This window comes from Artibeus jamaicensis, unplaced genomic scaffold (genome assembly GCF_021234435.1).
Source record: "Artibeus jamaicensis isolate MK-2021 breed Jamaican fruit bat unplaced genomic scaffold, CSHL_Jam_final contig_1998, whole genome shotgun sequence".
Taxonomy (NCBI): Eukaryota; Metazoa; Chordata; class Mammalia; order Chiroptera; family Phyllostomidae; genus Artibeus; species Artibeus jamaicensis.
The window spans coordinates 9789973-9804054 of record NW_026521407.1 but is presented as its reverse complement, the minus strand read 5'-3'; the positions used below and the strand labels follow the sequence as shown (position 1 = coordinate 9804054).

Sequence of the window (14082 nt, the reverse complement as noted above, 5' to 3'; positions counted from 1 at the left end):
GTCAAAAGCAGGGGTGGCCTGGGACCTCCATGCCTGGCATCTGAAGTGAGAGCTGTCTTGTGGGGGGCTTTGCCTTTAGCCTGTGATGTCTGTCCTGACTCCGGATAGTTAGTGTCCAGGTCATTGCACAGAGCCTGGTGATAAGTTTGTGCTGAACTTTGTGAGGCAAAGCCCTACCGGGCTTTCCCAGAGGCAGCGCTGCCGTTGCGCAGGCCCAAGCAAAATGATGAGGAAGGGTGCCAGTTGCATCTCACACTAGGTCCTGTCAGTATTTTTAATTTTGGTTATTCTCATGAGGGTGTAGGGATACATGTTTTGCTGATGATTTTTGCATTCATGATAGATAATTGGTACAGATCTGATCAGATTACTAGGGAGAAGGGGAGGGGCTGTAGGAGGAGGCAGTGGTGAACAATCTAAGGCGGGATTGGCTGAGATGAATGCCTCCAGAGTACAAGGAATTGTGGGTAGAAAATTTGAAATAAAAGAAGGGCTCTTGGTCTCACCCGCTCTTTGTCTCTCTTCCTTGAGGATTCCTGGTTGTGCTGCAGCTGCCTGCATTTCCCAATGGCTGGTATGTTAAATGGGAAGGAACTAGGGTTGAAGCTAAGGGTTGGGCTGGCCTGGCAGAGGGGGGCTGGGCTCTTCTCCTTTGGGCATTCTAGAGGGGACGAGTTTCGCCGCAGAAGTCTGTCATTCCAGAATTGTGTAGCTTTTGTATCTTAGGTGGTTTTAGTCTGTAAGCTAACCCTAAGGAAATAACAAACTAACAAGGGGGAGATGCTAGAAGAACTCAGGTGTTAGAGTTTAGCCTCAATTGACACACTTAAGTGATTAAAGCTGTAACTAAAGAGTTCGAGTTTAGCCTTAACTGGTAGGCTTAAAGTGGATACGTGAGTAGAAAGCTGTTATTCCAAAATTGTAAAGTTTTTGGATAAAGATTCTTTTCCTTTATCACCAAACCTTTGCCTCTGAAACTTTGCCTGGAGGGTGTCGGGGCAGCAGGACCCCACTTGCTGTTGGTAACAGTGTTACTGGCCTGTAGTAGTTGTTTGCATTTAACATGATGTAACATGTCAGTAATGCTGATCTGATAAAGTGAATCTTCTTTTCTGGAAGAGAATGCATAGAATTGGTGTTATTCCTTATATGTTCGGTAGAATTTACCGGTGAAACCGTTGGGAAGGCGGTTTTGGGTTTTTTTCTTAGGCATGTGTTTTTGGTAACTATCCTGCTTGGTGTTCTCTGAGCTTCTTGGATCGTATGTGTAGGGTAAGTGGAGGCAGTCTGGCTTCCTCACCCAGGCGTCTGGGTGGCTAAGGGAAGCAGTGTTCCCATGTCCTTGTAGGACCTGATAAACTAGTGTTCTCACAGCCTTAAGACTGGGTCCAATAAACTGTTCCCATAACATGAAGTGGGCTCGCATGTGCAGAATTATGCTACGTTATGTAACGTTCTGGCACTTTTCCCACTTCGTTCCTCTAGTACTTAAACAGGTAGGGACTCCCTGCTGCGGGCAGTGATGGTCTAAAGACACACACAGGGGGACAGGTGCCACATGGCTGCCATGCTGGGGAGCAGGGGCCACGACATGAGACATGCAGCTTGCAGTGTGTGTGGCTTGCCCACCCGTGACTGAGGCGTGCCAGGCAGCCCAGTGGCTCCATGAATGCTTTTCCGTTGCATGCATACCATGAACCTGCCTGGAGGCTGGAACACAGTATGTTAAATTGACATTTTCTGGCTTTGTTTTTCCTTCACTTTTTTCCTTGTGTTTATTAGGATTTTTTATTGGCTTTTAAGTTTACTAATTTTCTCAGCAACGTAGTCTATTGATTATTCTCTTCCATAAGATTATTCCTAGGCCAAGCAAAAGTAGGTTCTCTAAAGCATGATAGAACAGTGTTCTTCAATAAGGTCTATTAGGGTGTCAGGGGCAAACTTGTATTCAAAAAAGGAACTGAACAGATAAACACCTTAGCAGCCCAGGTAGTTGTCTCTGATAATTTGGGTGAATTTCTGTTAAATTTCAGTGATTTCACTATACTTCATGTGGTTCTCTTACATCCTGCGATGAGCTGCTGCTTCAGAGTTGTTCCTTTTGAACTAAGTAATCGTATTTTAGGGGGATGTTTTCCAGAATGCTTATGAAAATACTTTTTGGACACATGGACAGTAACGGGGTGGGTGGTGGAAACGGGAGGGAGGTGGGGAGGGCTGGGCAGAAAAGGCAGAAAACTGTACTTGAACAATTAAAATGAAAAAAACACTCCTTTCATTCTCTGCTTTAGCAAACCCCTTTGATTCTTTGAGACCTTTGTGTTTTTTTCCCCCTCAATTCTTGGCTTCTTTCAGCTCCATATAAGATCCTACTAAGTGCTGAATGAATGTAGGGAATTAGGAGTTGAAAGATTTTCTAGGACTTAATGGATGGGGAGAAGAGTAACACGTGTGAGCAAGCACAAGGCCCATGGGCTGAACCCGGCCTCCACCTTGTTTTATCCGGCCCTGCTCCTTGTTTCTGCCTGGCGGCAGCACCAAGCTCCTTGCCCCTAGTTAAGGAGTAGTTACATTGATACAGTCCTAAAATTATATTCAGCTGATGTAGCCCCGGTGAAAATGAGTTTGACACCACTGGCAGTAACATTGCAGTGCTTAACTAGGGTTTTTTTGTTGTTTTTTTCACGTTTAATTCCATGCCCTTAGACACAGGTGTCTTGCTTTATTAGCTTCCCGTTCATCCCTGACCTCTTTGTGTCTCTATCTCCTGTTACTCTCTTAACAGCAAACCTCCAGATAGAAGTCTGAGGTTTGAGTAATTCACCTGATTATTCCCTTTCTGTTCAATTTGAAACTAAAAGGGGAAATACTGAAGTGAAAGGAAAAAACTTTGGTTGGATGCAGTTTGATGACTGAAGTAGTTGGGAGATCTGAGGAACCGACACGTAGCCTTTGGCAAGTCCTATTCCTAATCCAGTTTAGGACAGGATTAGGAATAGTCCTCCACCTCCCTCTCCTGTCCCACGCACCCCTGTGTAAATTTACAGGAAGAACGTGGTGGTTTCTGGGGAGGACCTAATAGTTACAGCAGCGCTTAACAGATTTTTGAAAGTGTTCCTACTTTAAGAAAACTACCACCTCAGGATTTTATATTCGGTTCTAAGGGAATCAAAAGGACAAATGACTAGTGGCTTTAAATTGTTGGGTTTATTAAGATAGTGGCAAAATTTCAACATACTTCTTACCTGAATGAACAGTTTTAATAAAATACAAAGGATTCTTCATGAACTCAAGAGTGAGATGTAGAGCAGGTTCATAAACTGATAAATTTACTGGGCAAGGAATGATTGACTTCATTCGCTTCACTCTGTAGAGAATGCTTTGCAGAGAAAGGTCATGAACAAGAGAACACGGCCTGTCCTTCACCGAAGAGCACCTGTAGCAAGTTACCAGCAGTGTATCTGGGGTGACCTAACGCATCAGAGTTCATCAGAGTAGTTCCTTTTCCAGAACAAGTGCTGTGTCAGTCTGGAGAGCCTATCTCACGTCATATTTCCTAATTAGTACAATAAACAATCCTCAAAATAGGAGATAAAATGCTGCTAGAAGAAGTAACAGTTATTTTTGCACACAGTACCATTTGTCTGGAAAACAGTCGTGTTATAATACTGGCGATATCTTATTTTGAAAAAACCATCCAAGCTGCTCACAGGTGAGAAGAGGTGGGGTCTATCACCTTTTATGGCCATAAGTCAGAATGACCACTGAGTGACGAAATTATGCCTAAACATCAAAATGCTGTTTTATGTTTTAGATCACTTTCTTACAGAGCCTTGACCAGCCTTTGGTGGGGAAGGAAGTATTGAACCACAGCAGTTTTATCTGTAAACACCGATCTTTCTGCATCATTTTCATCTGCCTGTTGGAAATGGCACTTCTTACTGGCACAGTGTTCCAACAATGGAGGGTGGTTGTCATGGAGATGCAATGTGACACTGTACCACCACACAGACATTGTACCACTATAAATGTGGTCAGAACCAAACTCAGTGTTGACACTAACATTGTTGATATTGTCCCTGGAAAAGGGGTTTACTTTCAAGGATCCTCTTAAATGAAATGCAACAGTAATTTTAATTTTATTAATTCCAGGATAGTGGATGGTACTTCTCTGGAAAGAAAAGATACCCACACGTGTGTTTCTCCATCCTCTTCAGTACAGACCTAACGGGGATGGGGCGTTCGGTGCAGTACTGCTGCTCAACCTCAGGTCTCCCTGCACAGTATCACAGTACCCCTCCGGGAAGTGAGCAGGTTAGGGCGGGTTCCCTTTGAGACTCCCAGTGAGTGTACGAGGAGTTGTGATTACTTTACTTGGTGACTTAAATTGTGTTTCCCTAACCAACACTATACTTTCTTGTTTGTATTTGTTTTACTATTTCCTATTCTAACAAAACTTTAGCAGGCAAACAGGTTGATGCAGATCATTTTAAATTCAAAAAGGGATACTGCCACTTTTAAAAGACTGAGTGTAGAACTTTCACCACCACTAAATTACACAGTGAGTAAAAGTACAAAACACATAATTCACAGACTATACCTCAGCATTAACAGTTAATATATATTATATAGATACTTTTATATCTATCTAATATTTTTACAATCACCAGATACACCATCATTAAGTACAAGTTACAGAAATGTGTAGAAACCATTAGAGGGTACTTATTGCTTACATCAGCAAGCAGCAAATAAGGGCACAGGACTTGAATTGAAGGGAACTACTTTCTATCACCAGTGGCATTAAGATATAACACTGCATTTCACAAAGCACTGCTTTTATCTAGTTTATAGAACCAAGAGCAGCATATATCAGACCAATAACCACTACTTTAATATGTATTCTAGAGTTTTAAAGGAATTACCTTACAAATGGTACCTATTAAATATGCATGTTGTGGACAAATGAAAATTGGCTATTTTTTACAATGTCATGTTACAACTTGGTCAGACTAGTACTACTTTGCTTTATTTTCTAGAGGGCTACTGGTATGAGAATGGAGTTCACACTGCTTACATAGTCAGACCTACAAGATGCAGACCCTTGAAGATGTGGTCTGTGTTCATCCCAATTCCATCCAACCATTTCTCCCAACTGAAGAAAAAAATCATTTGTACCTTCTTTCCTTTCACTTTTTTTATTCTGATAAAAAACATTAGCTATAGATAACTGGAAAATCTTTAAAATATTTTTTTAACTTAGCTAAATGCTTTGGACTGTAATATACCAGTATTCTGTCCCTGTTTTCTTGTTTCCTTATTGGATAATTTTATTTGACATTGACACTGCACCTGATGGTTATTAACAAGATCTGGACTTGAGAAAATGAAAGGTGTGAGCGCGGTCCGTGTGGGTGAAGCATCGGGCTGGGGCAACGACTCTGTCCTACAGTCGGGGCCACGTTCACTCCTTCTCAGCCTGTGTCACAGGCTTTGAGAAAACAAACACTGAAAATCTCTACTTGGATCCAAATTTTAAAAATAAAATCTGTAGATTAATGATCTGGTCATTGGTAAAGTGAAACCTTTTACCCAAAGAATGCTACAGTCCTGTTTTTGAAATCCAGGAATTTTAGTCCTACTTTGGGGATCTGGGGACAAAGTATTTGTATTGTTATGTGAAAACACGTTAGGCAGCAGGTGCACCCCGTCCAGTGCCGTGGCTGGTCTGTGGTTGACCAGGAAGGGTAAAAAAAATGTCACGTGGAGACATTCATGGACCTCAGAATCAGAGACTGCTTCACTAAATGAACCTATTAGTTTATTTGCTGTATTTAATTGAAGATATGCCTCTAACTTGAAACTGCAAAAATGGCAGAAATAATTTTAACATATCAAGTACAAATAAATATAGAGATGAAAAACCCATGTCCTGTCTCTGCGGGCTGAAGTTGCATGTCTGTTTCCAGCTAAGCAGACCTCAGTCTCAGTCAGCTGTAGTCTCCCTTGGACTTGGCCTCAGCCTCTGGGCCCACTTTAAGCGAGTGCTTTCAGCCTGTTTCACACCAATTCATTCCCTTGTGGGAAACAGTTTTAGATAAGTTGAAACTAGTTACTTTTCACTTTCCAAAGCCACTTACTTTACAGTGGTTTGCAAAAGGGGGCACAAAACCAGACTTATCTTCTGGAGGATGGGCCCCTTGTAGTATGGGCTTCCCCCGCTAGGTGAGTGTTCCAGGAACCCATCTGTATCCATGCACTAGCTGGCCTTGTGAGAAGCTGCATTCAGCTTCAGTGAATTTTTTCGAAGACTCAGTGCACTTACCTATTTCATGATGGGTGACATGAGCACACCTGGCCACACCGGGCTGTGTGTTCAGCAGTTTTTGACCAAAAATGGCCTAACCGTTGTGCTCCACCCTCCCTATTCACCCAGTTTGCCCCTAGCACCTGTTCATTTCCCCAGATAAAAAGGTCCTCAAACGGAAACATTTTGCCAGCAGAAGTACTAAAAGGCATCAAAATCAACAAGTTCTGAATCTTTTCTGAGCAGTGGAAAAAGTCTTGATAGGTGTTATTGATCAAATGAAGAAGTATTTTGAAGGTGACTGAAGTTTAAACATAATAGAGAAATCTGGTCAGGATGGAGGTGTAGATAAACACAGCTTGCCTCCTCACAACCAAAATTACAACTAAACTAGAACAGTCATCACTCATACCCAACAGAAATCAAATTGAGTGGAAGTCTGACAACTATGGAATTAAACAAACCACATTCATCCAGACTGGTAGGAGGTGTACGGACATGGAACGGGCTGGTCCCTAAACCATGTGTGGTGGATAAAAATTTGGGAGGGATATCCTGTGAGGGGTCCCAGCCCCACACCAGTACCCCAGCCCACGGTTCCAGTGCCAGGAAGGTAAGTCCCCATAAGTTCTGGCTGTAAAAACCAGTGGGGATTGAGCCTATGGAAGAAACTGCTAGATTCCTAAGCAGTTCCTCTTAAAGAACCCACACACAGACTTAAGACTCCCTCTGGGCTTCAGCACCAGGGAAGCAGCTTGAAAGGCACCAGTGGCATGTGGGGAGGAACTAAAGTGTCTGGCCTCGGGATGAGATCTGGGGGACTGCTGTTTCCAGAGAGAACAGTGGGCAGAGAGCATTGTTCCTTTCCTGAACCCTCATCCCACAGAACCACAAAGCTGGTTGGCAGGAATATGTGAGACTCCATCAACCTGGTTAACAATGTTTGCCCTGCCTGGTGCTTCCCTGAGGCTCTGTCCCACCCAGTTCTGTTAACAGTGGCTTTTCCATATGAATGGCTGGTCTTGGCTCATCCTTCACATCCTTTTAAATCCATTCACAAGAGCAACAGCCAGCCTCAGTGAGCCCCTGTCCCTGTACCTCTTGCTAAGTGGCCATAGGCCCCACACTAGCAGCAAGCAGCCAGTCAAGTTTCACAGCTTGGCTTTACCTGGGAACTTCCAAGCCCAGCACAAAGAGCAGCCATCTGCAGATTGCTTTATAGTTAATGGTGGGTGGCCCCGGGCAGAACATAACTGGGGGCTGACTTTGGCCTGCACCACTGGGGAACCGCAAAGCCTGTGCACCCAGTGGGCAGCTACAGACCACACTGGAGCACCACCACCCTGCCCCTGCACAGCAGACCCTCCACAGAGGGAGGAGGTTGGTGGTCACTAGGCACAGCCAATCCTTGCAGGTGACTGGCCTGGGTAAGTCCCTCCCATTGACCTGCCAACAGCAACCAAGGCTCAACTACAGGAGGAGGGTGTACTCAGCCCACACAGAGGGCACACCTCGAGTACCCAGCTTGGGTGATAGGGGAGGCTGTGCCACTGGACCCTACAGGACACCTACAACATTAGGTCAAACTACCAAGACAGAGACATAGCAGTTCCCCCTGATACATAGAAACAAACACAGGGAGGCTGCCAAAATGAGATATGGGAACATGGCCCAAATGGGGAAAAAAAAACCTCCATAAAAAGAACTAAATAAAAGGGAAATAAGCAATGTATCAGATACAGACTTCAGAATACTGATTATAAGGATGCTCAAGGAACTTAGTATCTCAACAGCATAAAAAAGATTTAGAAATGAAGGACACACTAATTTAAATAACATTACAGGGAATCAATAGTAGAGTGGATAAAGCTGAGAATTAATGATTTGGAATATAAGGGAGCAAAAAATAACCAAGAAGTAAAGAAGCCCAAAAAACAAGGATAGTTTAAGGAGTCTCTGAGACAACTTTAAGTGTTCCAACATTCGCATCGTGGTGCCAGAAGAAGAGAAAGCAAGAACCTAGAAATCTATTTGAAAAAATAATGAAAGAAAACTTCCCTAATTTGGTGAAGGAAATAGACAGCAAGTCCAGGAAGCACAGAGTCCCAAACAAGGGGAATGCAGAGGCCCACTCCAAGACACATCAGAATTACAATGCCGAAGGTTAAAGATCAAAAGAAAATCTTAAAAGCAGCAAGATTAAAGAAATTACCTACAAAGGAGTTCCCATAAGACTGTCAGGTGATTTCTCAAACTTTGGAAGCTAGAAGTGATTGGCAAGAAATATTCAGTGTCATGAAAAGGAGGGACCTACATCCAAGACTGCTCTACCCAGCAAAGCTTTCATTTAGAATTGAAGGGCCCATGAAGAGCTTCCCAGACAAACTAAAAGAGTTCATCATCACCAAACCATTATTACACAAATTGTTAAAGGGACTTATTTAAGAAAAACATCAAAACTATGAACAAATAAAATGGCAATAAATACATACCTGTCAACAAACCAAGCAAACAAGAACAAAGAAAATCATGGATACATAGAGCATTTTGATGGTTGCCAGATGGGAAGACAATTTGGAGGACTGGGTAAAAAGGTGAGGGTTTTAGGAAGTACAAACAGTAGTCACAGAATAGCCACGGGGATGTATAAAGTACAGTATAGGAAATGGAGCAGCCAAAGAACTTACGCATGTGACCCATGGACATGGACAAAGTTGGGGGCTGCTGGGTGAGTAGGGCAAAGGGAGAAAATTGGGACAGCTGTAACAGCATAATCAATAAAACATAGTTTTTAAATATATAAGAATACACAACTTTTAATCAATTCTTGGTTTTGGGGTTCCCCCTCCTATGCCTCTGCTGTCTGTGACTTTTTATTAAAGGCAGAAAAAATAGGAATGCTATTCAATTTTCTTTTTAAATGGCCATTTGATTCTATCTAGTATATTTGTACCTGACATCATCTCCATTAAACCAGTTTTATTCCTGAGATGAAGGTACAGTGAAGAACATGTTAGCATCATTGGTTAAAACCAGTTGGCAAAGGTCTTCTAAAATGACAAATAATAAAAATTCCGCCGAAAGCACCATAACAGATTATGAAACTCCCAAATAGCTACAGCCCTAGGAAATAAGTCAAAAAAATATTGTCTTTTATGTTACAGGAAAAAAAAAATCAGTCTTTTACTATATGCCACCTCACAAGCCTGAGAATATGACATTTTTATACTAGGTTTTACTTTCATTGTTACCAGTTAAAACCCATATGGCTTTTAGTCTTTACTTATGAAAAAAGGGGGAGGCAAAGGGTTCCCCTCGAGTCTTTTGAGGAACATTCCCCAACTAAATCTTAAGTCTGCATTAAGTTTTGCAAAGATAATATTAGGCACATCAGACCCGATTTCAACTGTGTTGAGATTTCAACACTACATCCTGACAAAAAGAAGTCATTCACAAGCTTCCACTAGTGGTGAGAGAGGCGGGGGGCGGTGGCTATATGTGGATGTGGAGAGATACATCACGGGTCGGCTGTGTGATTTCGCTAGTGAAACCGCCAATACTTTTATTTAAATTGAAAATACTGAGTTTTCTAGGTATCTATTTACATTTAAGAACAGAACCATCCATGGTTTCATAGTGAACACATATTTCAGAAATGTCTACCTTGTTTCTACTCTGACAGTGGTGTTTTTACCGGGGGAGAGCTAGCTAGCCTACTCTAAAGAATGTGTTATATTTTACAGCTCCCAGGAAGACCTGGGTGTGTAATGTCATTACTCTTTCTGAGCTTCCTCAGGTTTTCATTGTACTCTTTCCAAGTATTCTGCCTCCATGGCAGAGAACTTCTTAACATCCTATTTCTCTTTCCACTTCGAATAAGTGAGGACAGGCTAGTGCCTACTTTGTGGGAAGGCTCTTGCGCAGAGAGGAATGAACTAAACTTTGGATTAAACCTGAATCCATGCCGCCTCTTTGAGTAGTGATAGAGTAAATGAGATAATCTAGAAACTCTCTTTCCCGGGAACTTGAACTGTTCGTGTCCCGACCTAGAACAGACCGGAGACAGACTCTCCATCCCGTGTGTCTGCTGCCCTGTGGAACCCACATTAAAGGAAGGAGGACACACTCCAGGACCACTCCGTTCAGGCAGTGATGATTGAACTGACTTTTTCTCCATTATCGCACCAGGACCAAACATCTCAACTGGTGACAAAAACTGAGCACTGTGAGGTTTGCTTGCTTCTATTTGTGTGAGATCTAGGTAGCCTGGGGCTTCCAGCACGTTGATTTGGGACCCTGGGCTCAGGCTAGTTCTATCAGTGAACGAATCCACGCGCCCCTCATAGCCTAGGTCGGCTGGTGCTGAGCACTGGTGCTGAGGCCAAGGCCGCTTGCACTCTCCATGATTCTCCTTATCATCCCCACCATCTTCTTGCCCTCCTTGAAAAGAGTTCTCTGTCCAATCTGATTCCTCACTAACATTTACAGCTTTGTTCATGTCCCTCAGGAATACCACAATGACAGTGATGTTATCACTTGACCCAGCATCACGAGCTGACGCCACCAATTTGTGGGCAACCATGCTGCTATCTCCATTATTCTCCTTCAGGTGGTCAGATACAACTTTTACTGCCTCATCAGGGTTCACGGTGTCATAGAAGCCATCGCAGGCCAGAATGAGGTAGTCTTCAGTTCCATCCAACACAGTAGAGGCAGAATCTGCATCCCCACAGATGTATGGCTTATGTTCAGCATCTCCTGTGGGAATTAGAACGTAGGTCAGATTGTGGTTTACCTGGAACGTAAGAATGTGTTTGACCACATTCTGCTGCATTGAGATCTAAATTTATTGGTAAGAATTTCTAAACTAGTGTTGGATAAAATATTTGAATTCTCTGTTAATCAGACACTGCTTAGTCCTTACCCTCAGTTAAATAGTTGCCATTAATTGGGCTTAATTTCTTATCTAGCTTAGACTAAATCTAGCGTCCTAGCTCATCTAAATTTGTTGCTGTACTGAAAGATTCAGTCCTATGTAGGAAAACCTTGTTAATTTAATAGATCTGTCCTTTCACTGGTGGTTAGGTTTGATTCAGCTGAGATTTGAGACTAAGCCCACACTGAAAAACAAACCAAAGGTAGATCGCTCTTCACTAAACTTAATTTTTGTTCTGTCCTTGTTTAGAAATAAAGTATCCTGTTGCGAACACAGAGAAAGGCCTGAGTTACAAGGGATTTTAAAAAATCAAGTCCAACTCCCACAAGCCAGGAAAAGTCATCCCAAACTTCAGACAAGGGAACAGAATAGAATGTTAGTCTCTTGGTTCCTGTCCAATTTGCTTTCTATGTTTTGTTTTTTTTTTAGATTGATTGATTGATTTTAGAGAGAGTGGAACTGAGGGAGAAAGAAGGGGAGAAAAACATCAATGTGTAGTTGCTTCTCATGCACCACCCACTGGGGACCTGACCTGGTCCACAACCCAGGCATGTGCGATGTCTAGGAATCAAACCAGTGACCCTGTCAGTTCGCAGGTTTGGTGCTCAATCCACTGAGCTACACCAGCCAGGGCTGCTTTCTATGTTTTAAGTTGTTTTGCTTATTCTAGAAAACAGTCTTCATATGTTTCTGATCATCCCCCTTTCTGTCTTTATTGTTATTGTTCATTCTCCACTTGTGAACAACTATGAGAACCCCCAGAGCCCTACTGGCTTATTAGCTCATCCACCTACAGAATGACGCCTGAGCTGGGGGTTATCACCAGGGAAGGGCCAAAGACAGGCAGCTATTAGGAAGTAATGTGCTGGGAATAGAGAAGGAAAGACGAGAGCTTGGACCCACACTAAGCTAGGTTTCTGTCACCAGAGTACCAAGATAATTCGTCATCCACAACGCAGTTTAGAATTTCCAGGTCCAGGGCACTTTCAAGTCTGTTCATTATTTTCCTTTAGGTATCTGCAGAGAAACTAGCCAAAGGGCCCTTAGCCTATTGGGTAACCAAATAGCTTATTACTTCAAGGGATACTCATTTCTTTACATAAGAAAAAACAGTATTGAGCAGTAATTCCTAGGCTAGGGTATCATAATTCATTGGTAAACAGTAGTTTTTAAAAATTTACAAAATGCGTTTTATCATTTGTAAAACAGTGACATACAAACACAGTGGTTTAAGCAGGCCAGCACTGAAGTCAGATTGCCTGGGTCCAAATCCTAGCGCTGGTTAAAAGCCCTCATCAGTGACTATCCTTTCCACTCCACTAACACTGAACTTTCTGACTGAGGGAAGATAAAATGAAGAGAAATGTATCTCAGTGATCTGACTATATTATCACTGCTTCTGGTATCTGTTATAGGTTCTCCTACCCAAGTAAGGTTCTCTCCAACATTTCACACCCCTCTTTAACCCTCAGGTAGGCCCAGAAAGCTGATTAAGAACCCAATGGATAACTCCGATAGCACCACCATGGGCCACATGCCCTGTCCAGTAGGTTGCATGAGATACCCTGAACAATAACTGATGTATTTACCTGCATTAGTTTATCTATAAAATAAGAAACTATCTTGTTCATACAGTAGCCAGAACCATCTTCATCAACCATGGTTTTGATTAAAGGCATTAGCCTGTTAAAGCTCATTAAGACTCCCAATCACGGATTCGGTGCCCTCCGCCGATCCCCTTCATAAACTTCTCCAGTCGTTCTTCCACCTGACTGTATTACCATCATCATCATCATCATCATTATTTTCTGAATTCCAGCTCTAAAAATAAATGGAATCTGAGTCATACTGTTCTCAAAAATCTTGTTTTAGTGTTTCAATTAAAAGGCTAGTGCAACTGTTAGTTTAGAACAGAACATACAAAGATTTGCACAGAGGAAATGCTGCCAAAATTCTGGCTTTTCACCTGCTCTACTGTTTCATGTCAAATTCATGACATTTCGCCCCCAAATTTCGGAGGAGGGCATGATTATCCATTTCGAGGTGGAAATGGCGACATCCTTTTGTCTTCAACCTCCTCTCTCCATATGCTAGGAAACATCACACTTCTGTCAACTACAGATCATAAAGCCAAAGGGCTCGTGGGGAGACCCAGTTTAAAGGCTTTTATTTTTTATTTTATTTTTTAAAGATGTTATTTATTTATCTTTAGAGGGGAAGGGAAGGAGAGTGGGAGAGAGAAATATCAATGCATGGCTGCCCCCCAGCCATAATGCAATAATTCTATATGCACCTCCGCTGGCAACCAGCCCGCAACCCAGGCATGCACCCTGACTGGGAATCGAACCACAATCATCTCGTTTGCAGGGCCGCACTCAATCCACTGAGCCACACTAACCAAGGCATGCTGTCCCATCAATTTATACCCTTCTCTGTATCCCTTTTTAGCCGCCCCATCTCTTTAACAAACTAACAAACTATTAACAGCCTCCTCAGCGATCACTCACCCGGGCTTTCTACTCCAGTCTGTCTTCCAAACCATTATTACAAATATCTTATAAATACACACCTGATCGTGTGGGCACCTCTGCTTCTCACCTGGTAAAGCCCAGACTGCTTAGGCCCTTCACAACCTGGCACCAGCACTTCCCTCTTATCACTCTCACCCCTCCCCCAGCTTCCTGTACTTGCTACTGTTCCTAACACACATGCTTTTTCAGATGCCCATGTATTTATATTCCTCTGTACCTGGAATTTTCTCCCAGAATCCCATCTTCCACATCCAACTCAAAAGTCACTTCTCTGAAGTCTGCATTATTCTCTCTTAGATTGTTATTTA

The 14082-nt window shown here is 42.7% G+C and overlaps 1 protein-coding gene across 1 annotated transcript in view; it reads right to left on the bottom strand.

Moving 5' to 3' along the window:
• Window positions 1–3211: 3211 nt before the first annotated feature.
• Window positions 3212–14082, bottom strand: part of PPM1E (protein phosphatase, Mg2+/Mn2+ dependent 1E) — a 115227-nt gene continuing 104356 nt past the window's right edge. The window contains exon 7 of the mRNA XM_037163574.2: window positions 3212–11065. Coding sequence (XP_037019469.2) covers window positions 10038–11065 — 1028 coding nt within the window. The 3' untranslated portion in view covers window positions 3212–10037. The remainder of the gene's footprint in view (window positions 11066–14082) is intronic.